At 40.9% G+C, this 17,365-nt stretch overlaps 1 protein-coding gene across 1 annotated transcript in view; it reads left to right on the top strand.

Moving 5' to 3' along the window:
• Positions 1 to 5,082: 5,082 nt before the first annotated feature.
• The window catches only part of RSBN1L (round spermatid basic protein 1 like), a 65,437-nt gene continuing 53,154 nt past the window's right edge, over positions 5,083 to 17,365 (top strand). The window contains exon 1 of the mRNA XM_072759880.1: positions 5,083 to 5,692. Within this exon, the coding sequence (XP_072615981.1) occupies positions 5,125 to 5,692 (568 nt within the window). The 5' untranslated portion in view covers positions 5,083 to 5,124. The remainder of the gene's footprint in view (positions 5,693 to 17,365) is intronic.

Genomic DNA, 17,365 nt, shown 5'->3' with positions numbered 1-17,365 from the left:
CTGTCCAAGCCAGATGGGTAAAAGAGATGTCTTTAAGGTTAATATAGGGTTTTATAAAGCAGAAGGACCCTTATTATCCAAGGATGTCAGGAACCTGGACATGGTCAGAAGATAGTACACCTGCAGAGTAAAAATGTAGTTTAGCTCAGGAATATTGGAGGGCATCATGTATAGAGAAAGCAGATTCTAAGACGTGCAGAGGGCAATTCTAAGCACTGGTAATGACTATTTATTATGGATAAAATCTGAGCATAAGTTGACCCCTGAATGATGCATGGGTTAGGGTGCTTTGTGTAGTCAAAAATCTGCACACAACCTTTGATTCCCTCAAAACTTAACTACTAAGAGCCTACCATTGACCAGAAGCCTTAACATTAACAATTAGCACATATTTTCTATGTTGTATGTGTTATATATTGTTTTTTTTTTTTTAAGGATTTTATTTATTTGAGAGAGAGAGAGCACGTGTGCACACAAGCAAGGGGAGCAGCAGGCAGAGGGAGAGGGAGAGGGAGCAGGGAGCCTGATGGGGCTTGACCCCAGGACCCTGGGATCCTGATTTGGGCCAAAGGCAGCCACTTATGGACTGACCCACCCAGGCACCCCTATATGTTTTATTCTTATAATTAAGATAGAAAAAACATTATTAAGAAAATCATAATACAGAGAAAATACATTTATAGTACTGTACTGTATTTGTTGAAAAAAATCTGCATATAAGTGGATCATGCAGTTGACATTTATGTTATTCAAGGCCCATTTTTATTTGCTTAGCATCCATGCCAGCAATTGACAAAGGGAGGGTTGTGGATTAATAAACAAACAAAACTCTCAAAAGGTACCTGATCCAAACTAAGCTATTCTTTTCTAGCTCTGAAGTCAGATTGGGTTACATGACTCACAGATATATTTTGTTTGGCTTACACAGCCTCTTAGGAGATCTCACATTAAAAATAAAAAAAAAATCTAGATATTTAGCAGGTAGGCCCACTTCATTTCCATATGGGAATAATCAGCTAGAGCCTAGAAACAAATGTTCCTTGAGATAAAGCATGTATTCCCACTTTTCCACAGTCCTCACCATTTCCTATTCCATTACATTCATCCTGCTTTATTTTTTATTATTTTTTAAACTACCAAGACTATTTGGCATTCAAGTTTGTAACCCCAGATTCCTATCTTAGCATAAAGATCACAAACCTGCACTTTTATATACTTCTTTTCAACATACATTTATTGAGCACTGACCGTATCTCAGATACTATGCACACAAATATATAAATACTGCAGTATTTTTGCCTTAGAGGCTCACAGGCTAGAAGCAGAGACCAATGTGTTAAATGATCCTACACAGAATGACAATGGCATCAAGGCATGACCCATTCTGACTGGCAAGTCAGGAAACACTGCACAAGGGAGATCTTTGAACTAAACCTTGAAGGGTAAGTAGACCTTTAGTATTATATTCCAGGTAGAGGAAACAATGTACAAATGCACACTGAGTGCAACTCTCTTGGCAATTAAAGTTGGTTCAGAATAGATGAAAGAGAGGGAAGCTGTAAAAGAGTGAGAAAGGCAGGAATGCTGGGGTTACACATCAAGAATGGCTTGTGTCTAGAATATTGGATGGGTTATTAGCATGGACACTGAGGTCAGTTAAAATTTTGGCTGAAGGGTAGGGGGGATGAACATGAGCAAAGTAGTAAAGTCTTCATTAAGTGTGGCAAAAGGACCAGGAAGTCAATGAAGGATGGTACAGCCAAACTACAAAAATCTGATAGAAGGGAGAGCTTTTGGCATGATATTGAAAGAGTAATAATAACTTGAAATTCTGTGATGTAGAATTGGGGAAGTGATCCCCAGCTCACAGAGAAGGAACAACTTTCAAATGTACAGAGTGTATCCTCAGAGTTTCAAACAAGATGGAGAAGCAGGATATATGGTAGTATGTTTTCAAGAGAGCTGTTGTTTTGGAGGGAATTAAAACGGATGGAAGGGATTATCAGGGAGTTGACAACAACAACCAAAAACGAAAGAAATGGGAATAAAAAGAACAGGAACAAACAAGGTAGGAATCTTGTCCTGATAGGGAAGAAGAGGTAGGCTTTTCTAAACAAGTGAGACTTGGCTTGAGCTGAGATCTAAAGTATGTGATTTCTCACAGGCATCTCATGTTCAACAGATCAAGGTCAAGGAGTAGCCCAAACTTGTCACTCTTCCAACATTTCCTAGCGTGGTGAACTGTACCATTGTTTCTAGAGTCATTCAGGTTAGAAATATAGGAGGTATTCATGATATCTGCCTCCATTATGGTCATTATCCAACTATCATATAAGCATCAGGTAAAAAGAAAAGCATTCCAGGCAGTGGAAACAACATATGCAATACTTTTATGTTGAAAGATAGCATGGTGCAATCTAGACACTAAAGAGCTTTCACCTAGATATAGATGAAGAAGGGACTAGTTCATGACGGGTCATATAGGTCATATTAAGGATGTGTTCTTTATCCTAAGAGCAATGGAAGCCATTGGCAGGTCTGAAGCAAGGAAAATGATATGACCAAATTTAGGTTTTGAAAAGAGCATTCTGAAAAGAAAAGAAAAGAAAAGAAAAGAAAAGAAAAGAAAAGAAAAGAAAAGAAAAGAAAAAAGAAAAGAGCATTCTGGGTGGAACAGAGAGCAGATTTGAGAAAACAAGGATATAATGAGATGACAAAAAAGGCCAGTGTAGTAGATTAAGTCAACAGGAATGGGTGATAGTGATGGGAATTCTCTCCTAGTTCAATGTTATAAGTATTGATCTAGTTGAAACGTGATGGCTGATTACACAGGAGAGAAAAAAGATAACTGAGCACTTATAACAGATAACTGATTGCCCTTAGACCTGGAAGGATCTTCCTCCTCCTGCAAAGAGCAAGGAGTCCATGAGATCAAGGTGCCATGTCTGCCTAGATCAGAGGGACGACAGAGCTGCTGATTACATAGCACTGCAGGAAGTGAGGGATGTGGACATAAGCTTGGACATGTTAGCATGGTCCCTTGTGGTGTGGTGGGTGAAGAAACTTGGAGTAGATACAGAAAAGGGTCTGGCTGAGAATACTCTAAGTCTGAGAATTATAAATTTAAACCTGGTCTTCCAGATTACTATTTCAGCCAAGGTAGTAGAGTAGGATACACTTTTCATTTTTATTTTTTAAGATTTATTTTTTTAAGTAATCTCTACACCCAACGTGGGACTCGAACTCACAACCTTGAGATCAAGGGTTGCATGCTCCACTGACTGAGCCAGCCAGGTGCCCCAAATTACATTTTTAATAATAGTTTGTTATCTTGATTTATAACTTCAATCCTTAGACACATGGTAAGTGAACCTTCAAGCCACACTCTTGGCCAGGCTCTGCAAATTTAGGGTGAGGACTGATAAGAGTGTGTAACAGTATAAAGGACTCTAATGCAAGCAGAAACAAATTCATGAGGGTTAGAGTCTGGGTCCTTATCAAGTTGGATTTTCCAGACTTCTATGGGAGATGAGGAAAATAAACGGTGCAAGTTTCCAGGTAGTATATTAATGTATATGAGACACATTTATATACCTGGAAGGTCAATTATGAGGCTATTTTAACTGTAATGGTTTCAGTGTGATTTTGAAAAGCTCCTTGAATGTGGTAAAAGTTTAGAGCATGGAAGAGACCGCAGTGACCATGTAACTGAATTTATTCAAATAAGACAGAGGTTCTGACAGTTGAGGCACTGTGACTGAGGGTGCAAAGCTAGTTACTAGCCAATCATTTGCAGCCCCATCCTCTCGGTCCACTCTTCCAACAATGCTACTTTCCCTGAAGACATGCTTCACAAAATTTTCATTTTCTTTCATCGTCATGTATTAAAGGAAGTAAATACTTTCATTATTTTAAAAATTTGAGGCACCTAAAAACATAAGTCCATTACTAAATTTTGACTCCAAACTATTCTAAACGAACAAAAAAAAGGGAAAAGAAAACTTAAAAAATTCCGATTTCATAAAGTCACAAGGATCAGTGATCCTGGAACGTTACTTCTGTTTCTCAAAAAGCTCCAGGTAACATCGGGCTCCTTTTAGGACTTAAGGGTATTCTCCTCATCTGTCTGCTTTTATTCTTAAATCTACTTCTTTGGCTTGTTAACCTCAAGGGAGACCTCAGAGTGGAATTAAAATTGTGCTCCTTGCTTTGGCTGCAACCGTGTCACTCTGATCTCTCTCTCCCAATTCCTTAGCTTTTCTAAACCAGAAATCAACACACACGCTCCTAAAAAAAAAAAAAAGCATCGAACACTCTCAGGATGCTAACCGCTAGTTTACACTTGAAAAAAAAAAAAAGTCATCCTTGCTTTCCAAACATCGATAAATATCGCTGAAACAGACTCTTCTTAGGAAGTCTCGGTTGAAACAGCTGCGATAAAATGAAGATCTTTAAGAGGGTGTCCCAAAAGTCCAAAAGAAAACAATTTTTTTTCCAGGGAGTCTTACCTTCCAGCTCAGAAGTAATCCGAGAGCTCTGGGTCTGCGGGGACGCATCAGAGGCGGCGATGTGAGCGCCGGGGGCACGGCGGGTCGGGCCCGCCGCCGAGCGATCCGCAGTCGCCCCCCCCCCCCCCCCCTCACGGCCGCCGCCGCACCGGGGAAGGACTCGATTCCGCACAGAACTGCGTCCTGCGAGCTGAGCGTCCGGGCACTTGGGCTTCCTGGGCGCCAGGAGACGCGCAGGGACCAAAGGCCCCAGCGATCCAGCACGCGGTCCCACCCGGGCGCAGCCGCTCGGGGCGGGCGCAGTCGGGGGTCCCGAGCTGGGGGGCTCGCGCCCGCCGCTCCCGGCGACCCGGGAAGCCCCGCCCCCGCAGCCCGCGCCCCGCTGGCCACGCCCCGCGGCGCTCCCGACCTCCCACACTGGGCCGCTGGGCGGCACCGCCTCTTTGGCTCCAGACTCACGCCTCTGGTTGGCTCCCAGAGGGATCCCTCAGCGCGCCTCGCCCAATAGGAGGCTCCGCCGGCGGCCGTCCGCCCCGCCCCCGCCCGCCCCTCGCGGAGGGCCCGCCCCTGCCCCGCGCCCGGGAGCGGAGGAGAGTAAATACAACAGGAGCGCAAAATGGCGGAACCGCCGGGCCCAGTGCACGGCGCCCCCGCCGCCGCTGCCGCCGCCGCCGCCGCCGCCGAGAAGGAACCGTTTGGCAAATTGCAGCCCCCGTTCCGGGACCCACCGGGTCCTCTGTCGGCCAAGAAGGTCCGGACTGAGGAGAAGAAGGCGCCGCGGAGACTGAACGGAGAAGGGGGCAGCGGCGGGAGCAGCAGGCAGCTGCAGCCGCTGGCGGCACCTTCGCCTCAGGGCTATGGCAGCCCCGCGCCCTGGGGCTTCCCGGCGCCGCCCGCCGCGCCCTCCCCGCCCTCCGCTCGGGGCACTTTCTCTTTCTCGGCTGGCGCGGCGGTCCCTTCCTCAGCCTCCGCTCCCTCGCCGCAGCCGGTGCCGCGCAGGCTGCTGGTCCCTCCTCCGCCGCTGCGCGCTCAGCCGCCCCACCTCGCGCTGCCCGCCGCCGCCAAGCCGCGCCGGCCCAAGGAGAAGCGGGACAAGGAGAGGCGGAGGCACGGCCTCGGCGGCGCGGGCGAGGCCGGCGGGGCCGCCCGCGCGGAGAACGGGGAGGTGAAGCCGCTGCCGCGAGGTGGGTGCCGCCGCCGCCGCCGCCGCGGGGGGGGGGGGAGGGGAGGGGAGGGCGCCCCGGGGCCGGGCAGGGGGAGCGCGGGCGGGCGCCGGCCGGTCCTCAGCAGGCGGTCGCGCAGCCCTCGGGGACAGGAAATGGAGCCTGAAATTTCGGTCGCTGCGACGGGAAGGGCCCAAACTCTTTTAATGTGTTTTTTAAAAAATTATTATTCTTATTTTGTTACATTGTTTGTTTCCATCTCCCAGTGCCTGCGCCGCAGACATCTGTCGCCCTGTGTGTGGGTGCCCGCCCGGGCGAGCGGGGCTCCGGGGGAGCCGGGGAGGCGGCGCGATCGCCCGGGGGTCGCGGCCTCGAGCGGTCTAGGCCGTGCGGACGCGGTGGCACAATTGCGTGTTCGTGACACGGGCTCCGACGCCAGAAAATCCTGTCAAGAAAAGGGGTGTGGAGAGCGGCGGCGTCCGCTGGAAGCCCCCGGAGGCCCGAGCTCTCCATCCCCGTCAGGGAAGTGAGGTGGTGCGCAGGGCCCGGGGGCGCCGTCCGCCCCGCCTCCCCGAGTGGTCGGGGGCGGGGGGGGGGGTCCTGGTCGGAGTACCGCCGCCCTTCAGAAAGGACTTTCAGCCATATTCTTTCTTTTCTTCTCTTTTCTTTTTTTTTTTTTTTTCCTGCAGCAAATGATAAAATCAGGAGCGTGGACGGTTTTTTTCCGGCCACATCAAGTGACTGCAAAAGGTCTTAACAGCAGAAAATGGCAAATTCATAAGCGTCCCTCTCAGACCGGGCCAGGCAGTTCTCTCCTAAAATGCGAGCTAGCCCTATGATTCTCAGTATTTACCCCAAATAGATGGCACTGCTTATTTAATTGTCGGTCCACGATCGTCTGACAGTGGTACCACCTGGAGAGTGGTTGAAAATCAGGTACTTGTGGGATCAAAAGCCTCAAGCGTACCGCGATCGTCGTTATAAATACACATGGAGAATGTGGCCTGAAAGTACTTTTACTCATTAGGAACAATGACATGTCAAGCAGTTTTGGCATCGCTGGTCTAATTGCAGCTTAAATCATGAATAATTCTCTGTGTGTTCGAATTAGAACGGCCAGTTTTCATGATTTTTAAAATGCTGCACAGGCGTATGGAGGAGCAGGGTTACATCTTCCCTGCTGTTTTGCCTGCGGAAAAGCTTGGGCAACAGGCAGAGCCTTCCTGTCCTGGCCCAGGGCGAAGTTCTCTCTCTGGAGCGTGTTGCTTCTAGGAAAGTGGCTTTGAGGATGGAAGTTTTGCTACTTTTAGTCTGGAATTGTAGGTGGTTAGTATTTTAAAGCTCTTTTTTACGCTTACCTTTTAAAGTGCCTCAAAGTCCGCCTTCGCAGCTTAGTATTAGCCTTACTGTGATGTGTAAACAGTGAATTTGTTCTTCTGAGTTCTTTGAATGAGGAAGTAAAATGTGGAGTATGACAGTGTCAGTGCATTGGAGTGGCTGAAAATCGTAAGCATTCTTTCACAAGTCTAACTTAAAATACGGTGCTTAAAAATGGCCCTTCAAGTGAAATGGCTGTTAGAAAGAAATCTAATTTTTTAAATTGCCTTTAGAATTCTTAATTTTGAAGGCTACACCTTGTGAAGTCTTAATATGAGGAATTATACCTTCTACATTAGGATGTGGGGAACATGTTTTTCTATGACCTGTGTAGGGTTTTTTGGTTTTGTTTTGTTTTGTGTTTGAGTAGTGACTAGATATAAACACTGTCGTAAGAATTTCATTTTTTCGAGAGAAATGCTATTTTACTGAGGAAAAACAAAAGAGAGAAGTATTTTTTCAGTGTCTTAATGATTAATGGTGAAAATCTTTCTTGAGTATTCTTACCCTTCTAAAGTTCAATTTTAACTAAATTGAGGTTCTGTTTTAAAAAATTAAGAATACTCTTAAGCAACAGTGTTATTATAATAGAAACTTACATTAACTCAATATAAATATAATTACAAATATGAAAATCCTAAATTGTAATACAGCCTTGTTTCTCTGGGCTTTATGTAAGAATCTTAGTGAATGGTTGGTTGGGGCATCTGGCTGCCTCAGTTAGTGGAGCATGTGGTTCTTGATCTCGGATCAGTGAGTTCGAGCCCCACCTTGGGTTTAGCGTTTACTTAAAAAAAATAAAATCTTAGTGAGTGGATGTGTCTATTGTTTTAGATATATAACTCTTTCCAGTGTTTCTCTAAATTAAATAGTTCCTGGATAGCACATAGGATATGTTCAGTGTCCCCAATTATCCCATGCTGGCCGATTGAAGAGTTTGAATCAGAATAGGAACTGAGCTATAAAGATACCTAAGCAAAGAAAATAGATCCCTTCCCTCAAAACACAGACATTCAAAAATCTAATTTCCAACTCCATTAACTAGTTGAGTTCCTGTATGGTAGTAGGGTGTTTTTTTTGTTTTGTTTTTAATCTTTAGTGAGAATTGCTAAATTTTTTACGTTGGCTACCATTCTAACAGAAATTACTTGGATTAAATGAAACTGTGTGTGAAAAGGGTTGACAGGCCATTTAATACATGTTATTTGAGTCAGAAACATGATGATTTTAACCCCATAACAATTTCAGAAGTGGATTAGTCCAGACAGAGTAAGGATCATTGGCAGATTTGAATGTTAAGAGTGATAAACAGAATTACAAAGGCATAGCAGTCTGATAAGCCCATTTAGTATAGCTCTTGGGGCTTTTCACACCTAAAACCTATGAGGCCATCCAGTCATAGTGCAGTAGCTGACTTCCATGATAGCCTGAGTCATTATGTAAAAATTAAACTTATTTCTTATAAAAAGAAAATGTACAAAGCTTTTTAGATTTTTAAAACTAGAAAATAACCAGATTTAGTTGTTAGGGAGGTAATCTACTGAAGAGTTCATCTCCCATTTCCGTTAAGATTGAATAAATTTTTGATTTGTTAAATGCGGAAGATAAAAGTGGACAATGATTTCCAATATATTATATTTGTTTCAGGTATATGATACAGTGATTCAACAATTCATACATCGCTTTGTGTTTACCACAAGGGCACTCATGAATCCCCATCATCTATTTAACCCATCCCCTCACCCACTGGTAACCATCGGTTTGTTCTCTATATTTAAGAGTCTATTAGAAGTGATTTGAAGTATGTAAATACCAGTGATTTAAAGAGATAGATGCTGGAAGATGTTTCAAACTATACCTTTCCTTATTTTTCGAATATTGTTAATTCCACAATTTTAAGTTAAATTCATATTCAGAAGTTTCTCATTATAACCACTTATTTGTCACTGCTGAAATAGTTTACTATGATTTCATTTTCTTGTGTAACCTTTGTTTTTCATACCTTGTTTTTTTTCATTTGCTCAGTTTTGTCTGGCCAAGTCTTTCTATACACCCTCCAGCAGCTGCATAAAATGCTTCTCTGTACAATTTTCCACATGGTCAAATCTGTCAGATAAACTTATCAGTTGTATTTGTTCCTGTAGTCATCTCTTCTGTAGCTGTCTTTCTTCCTGCTGTAGTCCGGATTGTTTTCTCCTTAGGCCTGCTGCAAAGCTGTCATCTTGGGACTTCCCTTAGCTGACATTCTGGGAATTTCTTTCACTTTCCTTGAGTCCCTTTTTTCTGGATTCTATGCCTGCCTTTGGTTTATTCCTTCATTTTGGTTTCCTCTACTACTACTGTGAAAGTGTGTGTTGCAAATACTTTTTTTCTTTGGATTTATTTTTACCCTCACGCTAGACGGTTTGGCTGTTGAGAGATTTCTATATTGGAAATCATTTTCCCTCAAAAGTTTGGAGATATTCCCATATTGCCTGGCTTCCAATGTTGATGTTGAGAAATTTGATCTCCAAAAAGTTGTCTTTTTTTCCACAATCTTGGAGATTTCAACCCTTTCATTGAATTTTTAAATTTTAGGTCTGTTTTAAAACAATGTTATGAGGTCTCATTCTTTGTTCCTGTATTGTAGCATCTTGTTCCTTTTTCATGGCTGCAACATTTGTTATCTCTTCAAGGATGTTAATTATAGTTTCTTTGTTTCTTGCATTGTTTTTGGTTCCTCTAAAGCATTTTTGTTGTTTTGTTGTTGTTTTGTTGTTGATTTTGGTCTTGGAGGCTTTCTTCAGATGTTTGTTATCCTTAGCAGTTCCTTCATATACAAGGAATGTTCAAAGCTGATTGAAAGTTCACCGGGCATGCTTGAGCATGGCTTAGTGACTAATGAACTCCCATTTTCTATCCCTTTTTTTTTTCCTTTTAAGATTTTATTTTTAAGTAATCTCTACACCCAGCGTGGGGCTCGAATTTATAACCCAGAAACCAAGAATCGCATATTCTATTGACTGGGCCAGCTGGCAACCCCCCCCCCCCCCCCCCAATATTTTATCTGTACTTCTTTCCTCTGGGTAGTGGGTAAGAGAGTTTTCATTTTCTTCAGATAAAGGTCCTTCGTTTTTCTGTCTGTGTAATTGGAATAATGGAGAGGAGAGGATTGATAGAGGTAATGAGTTTAGATGGCAGGGCTTTAGTGCTGGGTGGAGAAAGAAAGCTTTAAGTTTGACCGTTAAGTTTCTAAATTTACATTTAATCTACCTGTTTTCATACCAACATTTCACTTCTTATTCTATGTTGGATGTACCTGAGCTTGGAGTTACTCTGATTCAGTTTTGCTGGAGATCATACCTCTCATTCCTTTGGGGGGCCGAGGGAAAAGGAGAGAGAGAGAGATTGAGAGAGCGCGTGAGAGCATAATAGAAGAAGATTAATGTAAGTTCCTACAGAAAGAGATAATGCTAAACAATCCTGTTTACTCTACAATACTCCTGGAAAGGCTTAGAAATTGCAGATGGTGAAAAAGGCAAGAGGTTCTGCAGAATCAGCCGCCACTCCTCCCATGCACACACCTACACAGTCTCTCCCTCTGTCTCCCTCTTTCTATATATGTTACAGCATGTGTCAGAATTCCTTTTTAGGGCTGAATAATGTTCCATTGTATGTATATACCACATTTTGTACGTTTATCCCTAGATGGACACTTGGGTTCTTTTACCTTTTGGCTATTATGAATAATGCTGGTATGAACATGGGTGTACCTACATCTGTTGGAGTCCTTGCTTTCAGTTCTTTCAGATATATGCCCTAAAGTAGAATTGCTGGGTCATATGGTAATCTTTTAATTTTTATAAGGAGCTGCCATACTGTTTTCCATAGTAGTTAAATCATTTTACATTCCCACCAGCTGTGCCCAAGGGTTAATTGCTTAGTATCAAAAAAGTATAAGTAAACAGACAAAAAACTCCCGATAACATTTATTTGGAGCAGATACTTGTGAAATCAATGTGTGGTCAGCCATAATAGCTTAGGAAATAAAGTTTGGGGGTTTGAAGGGAGAAAGAAAAAGCATTTATTGAATGCTTGTCATGTGCCATGGTATTATCTCAGTATTTTTAGATTAAAACTGAGTTTTTCTTAGCTCACACAGAGTTGCATAGCTAATGTGTAAAGAATTTGGATCAAGCCCATCTCTGCAAGAGTGTGAGCCTAACTACACAACGCTACAGTTAACTTAATTTTTCCCCTTTAGACTGATAAACAGGAAGAAGAAAGTGGAGATTAACTTTAAAATTTTTTCCAAGTTATTTCTTTTTTCCTAACTTTTTATTATGAAAAATTTTAAGCATGCAGAAAAGCTGAGAATAATACAATGATCTCATATATCTTTTCTTCCTAGATTTAACAGCTGTTAATATTTTATTATATATGCACTCAATCATTTGAAAATAAACTGTAGACATTATGACACTTCATTCTTAAGTATTTCAGCCTTCATCTTCTAAAAATAGCCACATAATTACAATAACATTAAAATATTTAAGAATATAATGTAGCTAGTGCATATTCAGTCTTCCAGTAACCCCCAATTTCTCCATTGTGTACAAACACACTATGTGTTTTATTTATTTTTATAATGCTTTTTTTCTTTTAAAGGTTTTGTTTATTTGTTCATGAGAGACACAGAGAGAGAGAGAGAGGCAGAGAGGGAGAAGCAGGCTCCATGCAGGGAGCCTGACGTGGGACTCGATCCTGGGACTCTGGGATCAGGCCCTGGGCTGAAGGCGGCGCTAAACCACTGAGCCACCTGGGCTGCCCCTATAATGCCTTCTTTTGAGTGATCTTTTCTTTTTTTTTTTCCACATCTATTTATTTTAATGTTCTCACTTTTTTCTTCATGAAATTGGCTTTTTTTTAAATTTAATTTTATTTTATTTATTTATTCATGAGAGACCCAGAGAGAGAGAGGCAGGCAGAGACACGGGCAGAGGGAGAAGCAGGCTCCATGCAGGGAGCCTGATGTTCTCAAATCCCGGGTCTCCAGGATCAGGCCTGAGCCAAAGGCAGGCACTAAACTACTGAGCCACCCAGGGATCCCAAGACATTGGCTTTTTGAAGATACTAGTTCAACATACCTGTTACCTTGTATATTTTTTTATGTTCATGATTTCTAAACATTTATTTTATTGTATTTATTTTTAAAGATTTTATTTTAAAATTTTATTTATTTATTTGAGAGAGAGTGCGAGAGAGTGAGCATGAGCCAGAGGGAAGGTCAGAAGGAAAAGGAGACAGAAGGAGACTCCCTGGTGAGCAAGAAGCCCAACGTGGCCTTGATACCAGCACCCTGAGCTAAAGGCATACACTCAACCGACTGAACCATCCAGGCACCCCTAAAGGTTTTATTTTTAAGTAATCTCCACACCCATGTTGTGGTATTTAGCTTGATTCTTTGTATTTATTATAAACTGGAAGTTAGGTATCAAGATCAAGGCTAATTAATCCAGATTAAATAGTTTTGGTAAGAATATTTTATAGAGGTACTTCATATTATTTCCCATCAGGGAGGCATATAATATTAAGACTGTGCCATTAGTAAATTGGTTCAAGTGACCATTATCCCCATTATACTAATTCATTTTTGTTTGCATTTAGTTTGTAATCTGTGTGCTGATAATTTGTGAATATCCAGTTTCCCAGTTATATTTTACCTAATGGCTTCAGTATCAATTAATGATTTCTGCCTGAGTCACCCATTCTGTTGGGGCTTAAAGAATTACGCCAAACTATTTCTAAATAAAAAATGAATTAGATTTGGGAATGGGGAATTCAGAATAAATTGCTACTCTTTAGTATTTAGATTAAAATTTGGCAGCCTATTTTGATTTTGGGTGCCAAAGTAAATAAGTTCATTGGTATGACTAGAATCCTCTGGTAAACACTTTTCTTGAATTTTTAATTCACCATAGTTTGAATTTTGGAAAGCCACTCGCAGAATGCTTTTAGTTAAAGATTGAGTGGAATAGTCCAGTTACAATTGATGGTTTGTTACAATATTGGTAACATGGGCCAAAAATCAGAAGTCCTTACCAGTTTTTTTTAATATAATAAATACATATTATTATAATATGTTAAATACTATATATATTTCAAAATTCAAATATTATATAATGTGTTCTGTTAACTAATATAAATTAACTATATACCTTTGTGAATTCCCATTTAACTAGATTATATCAATTCCTTCACAGCAGACATCATTTTAGTCTTTTTTTTTTTTTAAGATTTTATTTATTTATTCATGAGAGACCGAGAGAGAGAGAGAAAGAGAGAGGGAGAGATGGAGAGAGAGAGACAGGCAGAGGGAGTAGCAGGCTCCACGCAGGGAGCCTGTTGTGGGACTCGACCCCAGGCTTCCAGGATCATGCCTTGGGCTGAAGGCAGGCGCTAAACCACTGAGCCACCCAGGGATCCCCATTTTTTTTTTTTTTTTTAAGATTTTATTTAGAGACAGAGAGAGAGGCAGAGACATAGGTTGAGGGAGAAGCAGGCTCCCTGTGGGGGGAGCCTGATGTGGGACTGGATCTTGGACCCTGGGATCATGACCTGAACTGAAGGCAGATGCTCAACCACTGAGCCACCCAGGTGCCTTTTGGTCATCATTTTATGATGTTTGCCTTGTACTCAGTGATTGATTTGAAGAAAAAACAATACTTTTTATTAATAAATTAATTTTATCTGTCCTCTTTGTAGTACAAATTTTAAGTAGCTACTTTTGTAAGCTTTTTAATAGAAAGCGTATACATTTTCTTTAGATACCACTTAATTCAGAGCCACCTTCAGTGGTTTACATATGGAACAATATTCTGGAAAGCCGGTGTTCCAGGACATTTTCTGGCTGAATCACTGACACACTTTATACCTTAGGGGAGTAATAGTCACCATTTTTCATTTTTCTCCCTTGAGGATGATAAAAATATAAGGATTAGTAAATACTGTCAGGCTTTTTTTTTGAGTTGGGCCAAAAGCTGATGCAGTGAGTACTTAAGTACAACTTGAGCTAGAATATGAGCTTCTTAAGTACAGAAACAACAATAATAACAACAATACCAATAGTTAATGCTTACAGAACTGTACTCAGAGCTGTATGTTCTTATTTAATTTTCACAGCTTCTTTAAAGTTTAGTTAGGTATTAGCCTTTTATAAGTGCTGAATGGAAGTTCAGAAAATTTAAGTACTTGCCTAAGGATATTAAGTAGTCAATCTAAGTTTCAGATCATTATATAATTTGACTTTAGAGCTCCAGCTCTAAACCTTTGTGCAAACTGTGTTAAGTGTTTTTAAATCTCCTTCATCTTGAATTGTACCTTACATTGTGAGTTAGTTTGCCAAATAAATGAACCAGACTTTGAAGTAAGAGTAGGACTTAGGTAAATGGAGATGATGGAGACAGCCTTGTTAAGGGGAATGGTGTGAGCAGGATTGTAGGGACAGGAGAGTGTATGCCATGTTCAGTGGTCTATGAATAGAACCATTCAGCTGAATTGGTGATTTTGTACAAAGTTGGGAAATAGCACAGCATGCCAGTTGAAAGTTTGCCACAGTATGCCTTCTATTTGCCAGGATAAGAAGTTCAGACTTCAGTCTGTGGGCAACAGCAAGGCACAGGTTTTTGGTTTTTTTTAGTAGAGTGATAATTTATTCAAATTGGTACTTTAGGAATACTAATTTGTTAACATTGTGTAGGATGAATTGGCTGAGAGAAAAATTAGAGACAGGGATATCGGAGACTACTGTAGTAGTAAAATGGAGTTGATTTAGTGGTAAAATGGTACTCCTGGACACGGAATCATGATACAGCTTCATGATTATCAAATATGTAGCGAGAAAGGATTTATATACTTAATTTTATGGTTTCAGATGACAGGGATAAGCATATCATTGAAAAATTGTGGGTGGGCCTGTTGGAAAAGATGGATATGAGTTTGACATTATAGACAGGTACCTTAGAGTTCTCTTATCAGATGCAGCTCAAATTAGTGGTGTTTTAAAATGTTCTATGTAGGGCAGCCCCGGTGGCTCAGAGGTTTAGCGCGGCCTTCAGCCCAGGGCGTGATCCTGGAGACCCGAGATCAAGTCCCACATCAGGCTCCCTGCATGGAGCCTGTTTCTTCCTCTGCCTGTGTCTCTGCCTCTCTCTTTGTGTATCTCATGAATAAATAAATAAAATATTAAAAAAATGTTCTATGTATAGGAGATTCTGTTAGTGTATGTATGCTTCAGTATCGCGTATGTGGAGGGGACCCTTACAAAAAGTCTCATAGTTGCAGACAACAACTAATGCTTTTTCTTTGAGGAACAAATAATCTCAGATCTTCTCTTAGTTCTAAGGTAGCCTTCTGTTCACAGCCTTTAAAAGCTGTCTTAAAAAAAAAATTAGGCATGATTCCTTAACCTTAACTGTAATATAACAATTTACCTTCCATTCGTCCTCGCTCTCATGGCCTCCCTTATCTTTGGCCTTAACTCTACTGCTACTGTTTCAGCATTTGGTTTAGTTTGGGACCCTTTTACAATACTTCTCTCTCTGGCTTTGCTGATCACCCTTTGGTTTTCTAGTGTTTGGAGTTTGAGATCCGTATGTTCAGCTGCCTCCTTGATAGTCACTATTAGATGTTCCACAGAACTGTAAAAGTAATATGTTCAAAATTCAGCCTTCCTTAGTCAAATTTGTCTTGCTGTTTATGTTCTTTATCTCAGTGCCATCTTGTATCTTTATGTCACTTTTCTGTTTATGAGATGTTTAAATTCCTAAAAATGTCCTCCAAGGTTCTGTTTAGCTCTTTATGCTTCTCCTCAGTGCTCCTTGCTGCCTAGAAATTTGTCTACCCGTTATTCCATCCCTAGTTTCAGATTTCTACTATACCTAGCTAATGTCTGCTCATCTTTCAGGACTCCACTTGAAAGGAAGCCTTTGTTATCCCCCCATAGACTAGGTTGAGAAATGAACGAGTTGTACTACATTTCAGCCCTTTCTACCTGCTGAAGAAGAGATACCTGGTTGTTGGGAAATTTTTGGCAGGTATTTTTAAATAAGAACAGCAGAAAAGTGATAATGGGATGAGAAGTTGACCAGCAGCGCACAGACAAAGGTTAAATTGTCAAATGAGCACAAGAGGCTGATATTAATGGCATGAAAACTAGAAAGGAAAGTCACTGTGTGAATATTATATTTGACTCACCTTGAATTTGACTCACCTTAGAATTGCCATTTTGTACACTCTAATCTCGAAAAAAGAACTTATCACTACATTATACAATGAGAAAATTTTGTTTTTAATCTACATACGTGTACAAAACCTGTAAGAATATTATAAATGGAAATCCTATTTGTAATTTATTTAGACATAAAATTAGATAGGACTTAAAATTAATTTTGTTTCAACAGTTAGGTAGTTCTTAACACCATTTTAATACCATTTATTGAATAGTTTGTTCTTTCCACTCAGATGTAGAATGCCAATTTTATCATAAAGTCATGTGTGCTTGGGTCTATTTTTATTTTTCTAATTTTTTCAAAAGGATTTTATTTATTTATTTATTTATTTATTTATTTATTTATTTAAAGATTTTTTATTTTTAAGTAATCTCTGTACCCCCTGTGGAGCTGGAAATCGCAACCCTGAGGTCAAGAGTTGCACACTCTACTGACTAGCACCACTGAGCAGGGAGCTGATGCTGGACTCCATCCCAGGACCCTGGGATCATGACCTTGCTGAAGGCAGACCCTTAACTGACTGAGCCACCCAGGTACCCTAGTTCTATGAGTTTTAATAAGCGTACATAGTAGCGATCAGCACAGTCATGTATTTTCTATCATCTCAAAGAGTTCCCTTTTGTCACTTGTTACTTGTACCTCCAGTCTCAGGAGTGATCCTTTGTCCAATAGTTTTACTTTTTCCAGAATATCATCTAAGTTGAATCTTACACTGTCTTTTTTATGTTTGTTGTCTTTTACTTAGCATATTATTTTTTAGCATATTGTTTTTTGAGATTCATCAGTCTTATTGCATTAATCAATTCGTTCTTTTTATTTCTGAGTAGGAGTTCATTGCATAGGGATACCACAGTTTGCTTTTTCTTTCTCCAGTTGATGGACATTTGGATTGTTTCTGGTTTTTGATGTTTATGAATAATCCCACTACAGTCATTCACAGACAAATCTTGTGGTGGACATATGCTTTCATTCTCTTGAGCAAATATCTAGAAGTGGAGTCCCTGGGTTGTATGGTTTACGTTTATGTTTAACTTCATAAGAAATGGCC

This window comes from Vulpes vulpes, chromosome 5 (genome assembly GCF_048418805.1).
Source record: "Vulpes vulpes isolate BD-2025 chromosome 5, VulVul3, whole genome shotgun sequence".
Taxonomy (NCBI): Eukaryota; Metazoa; Chordata; class Mammalia; order Carnivora; family Canidae; genus Vulpes; species Vulpes vulpes.
The sequence above is the reverse complement of the archived record's forward strand: the minus strand, read 5'-3'. Positions and strand labels throughout refer to the sequence as shown.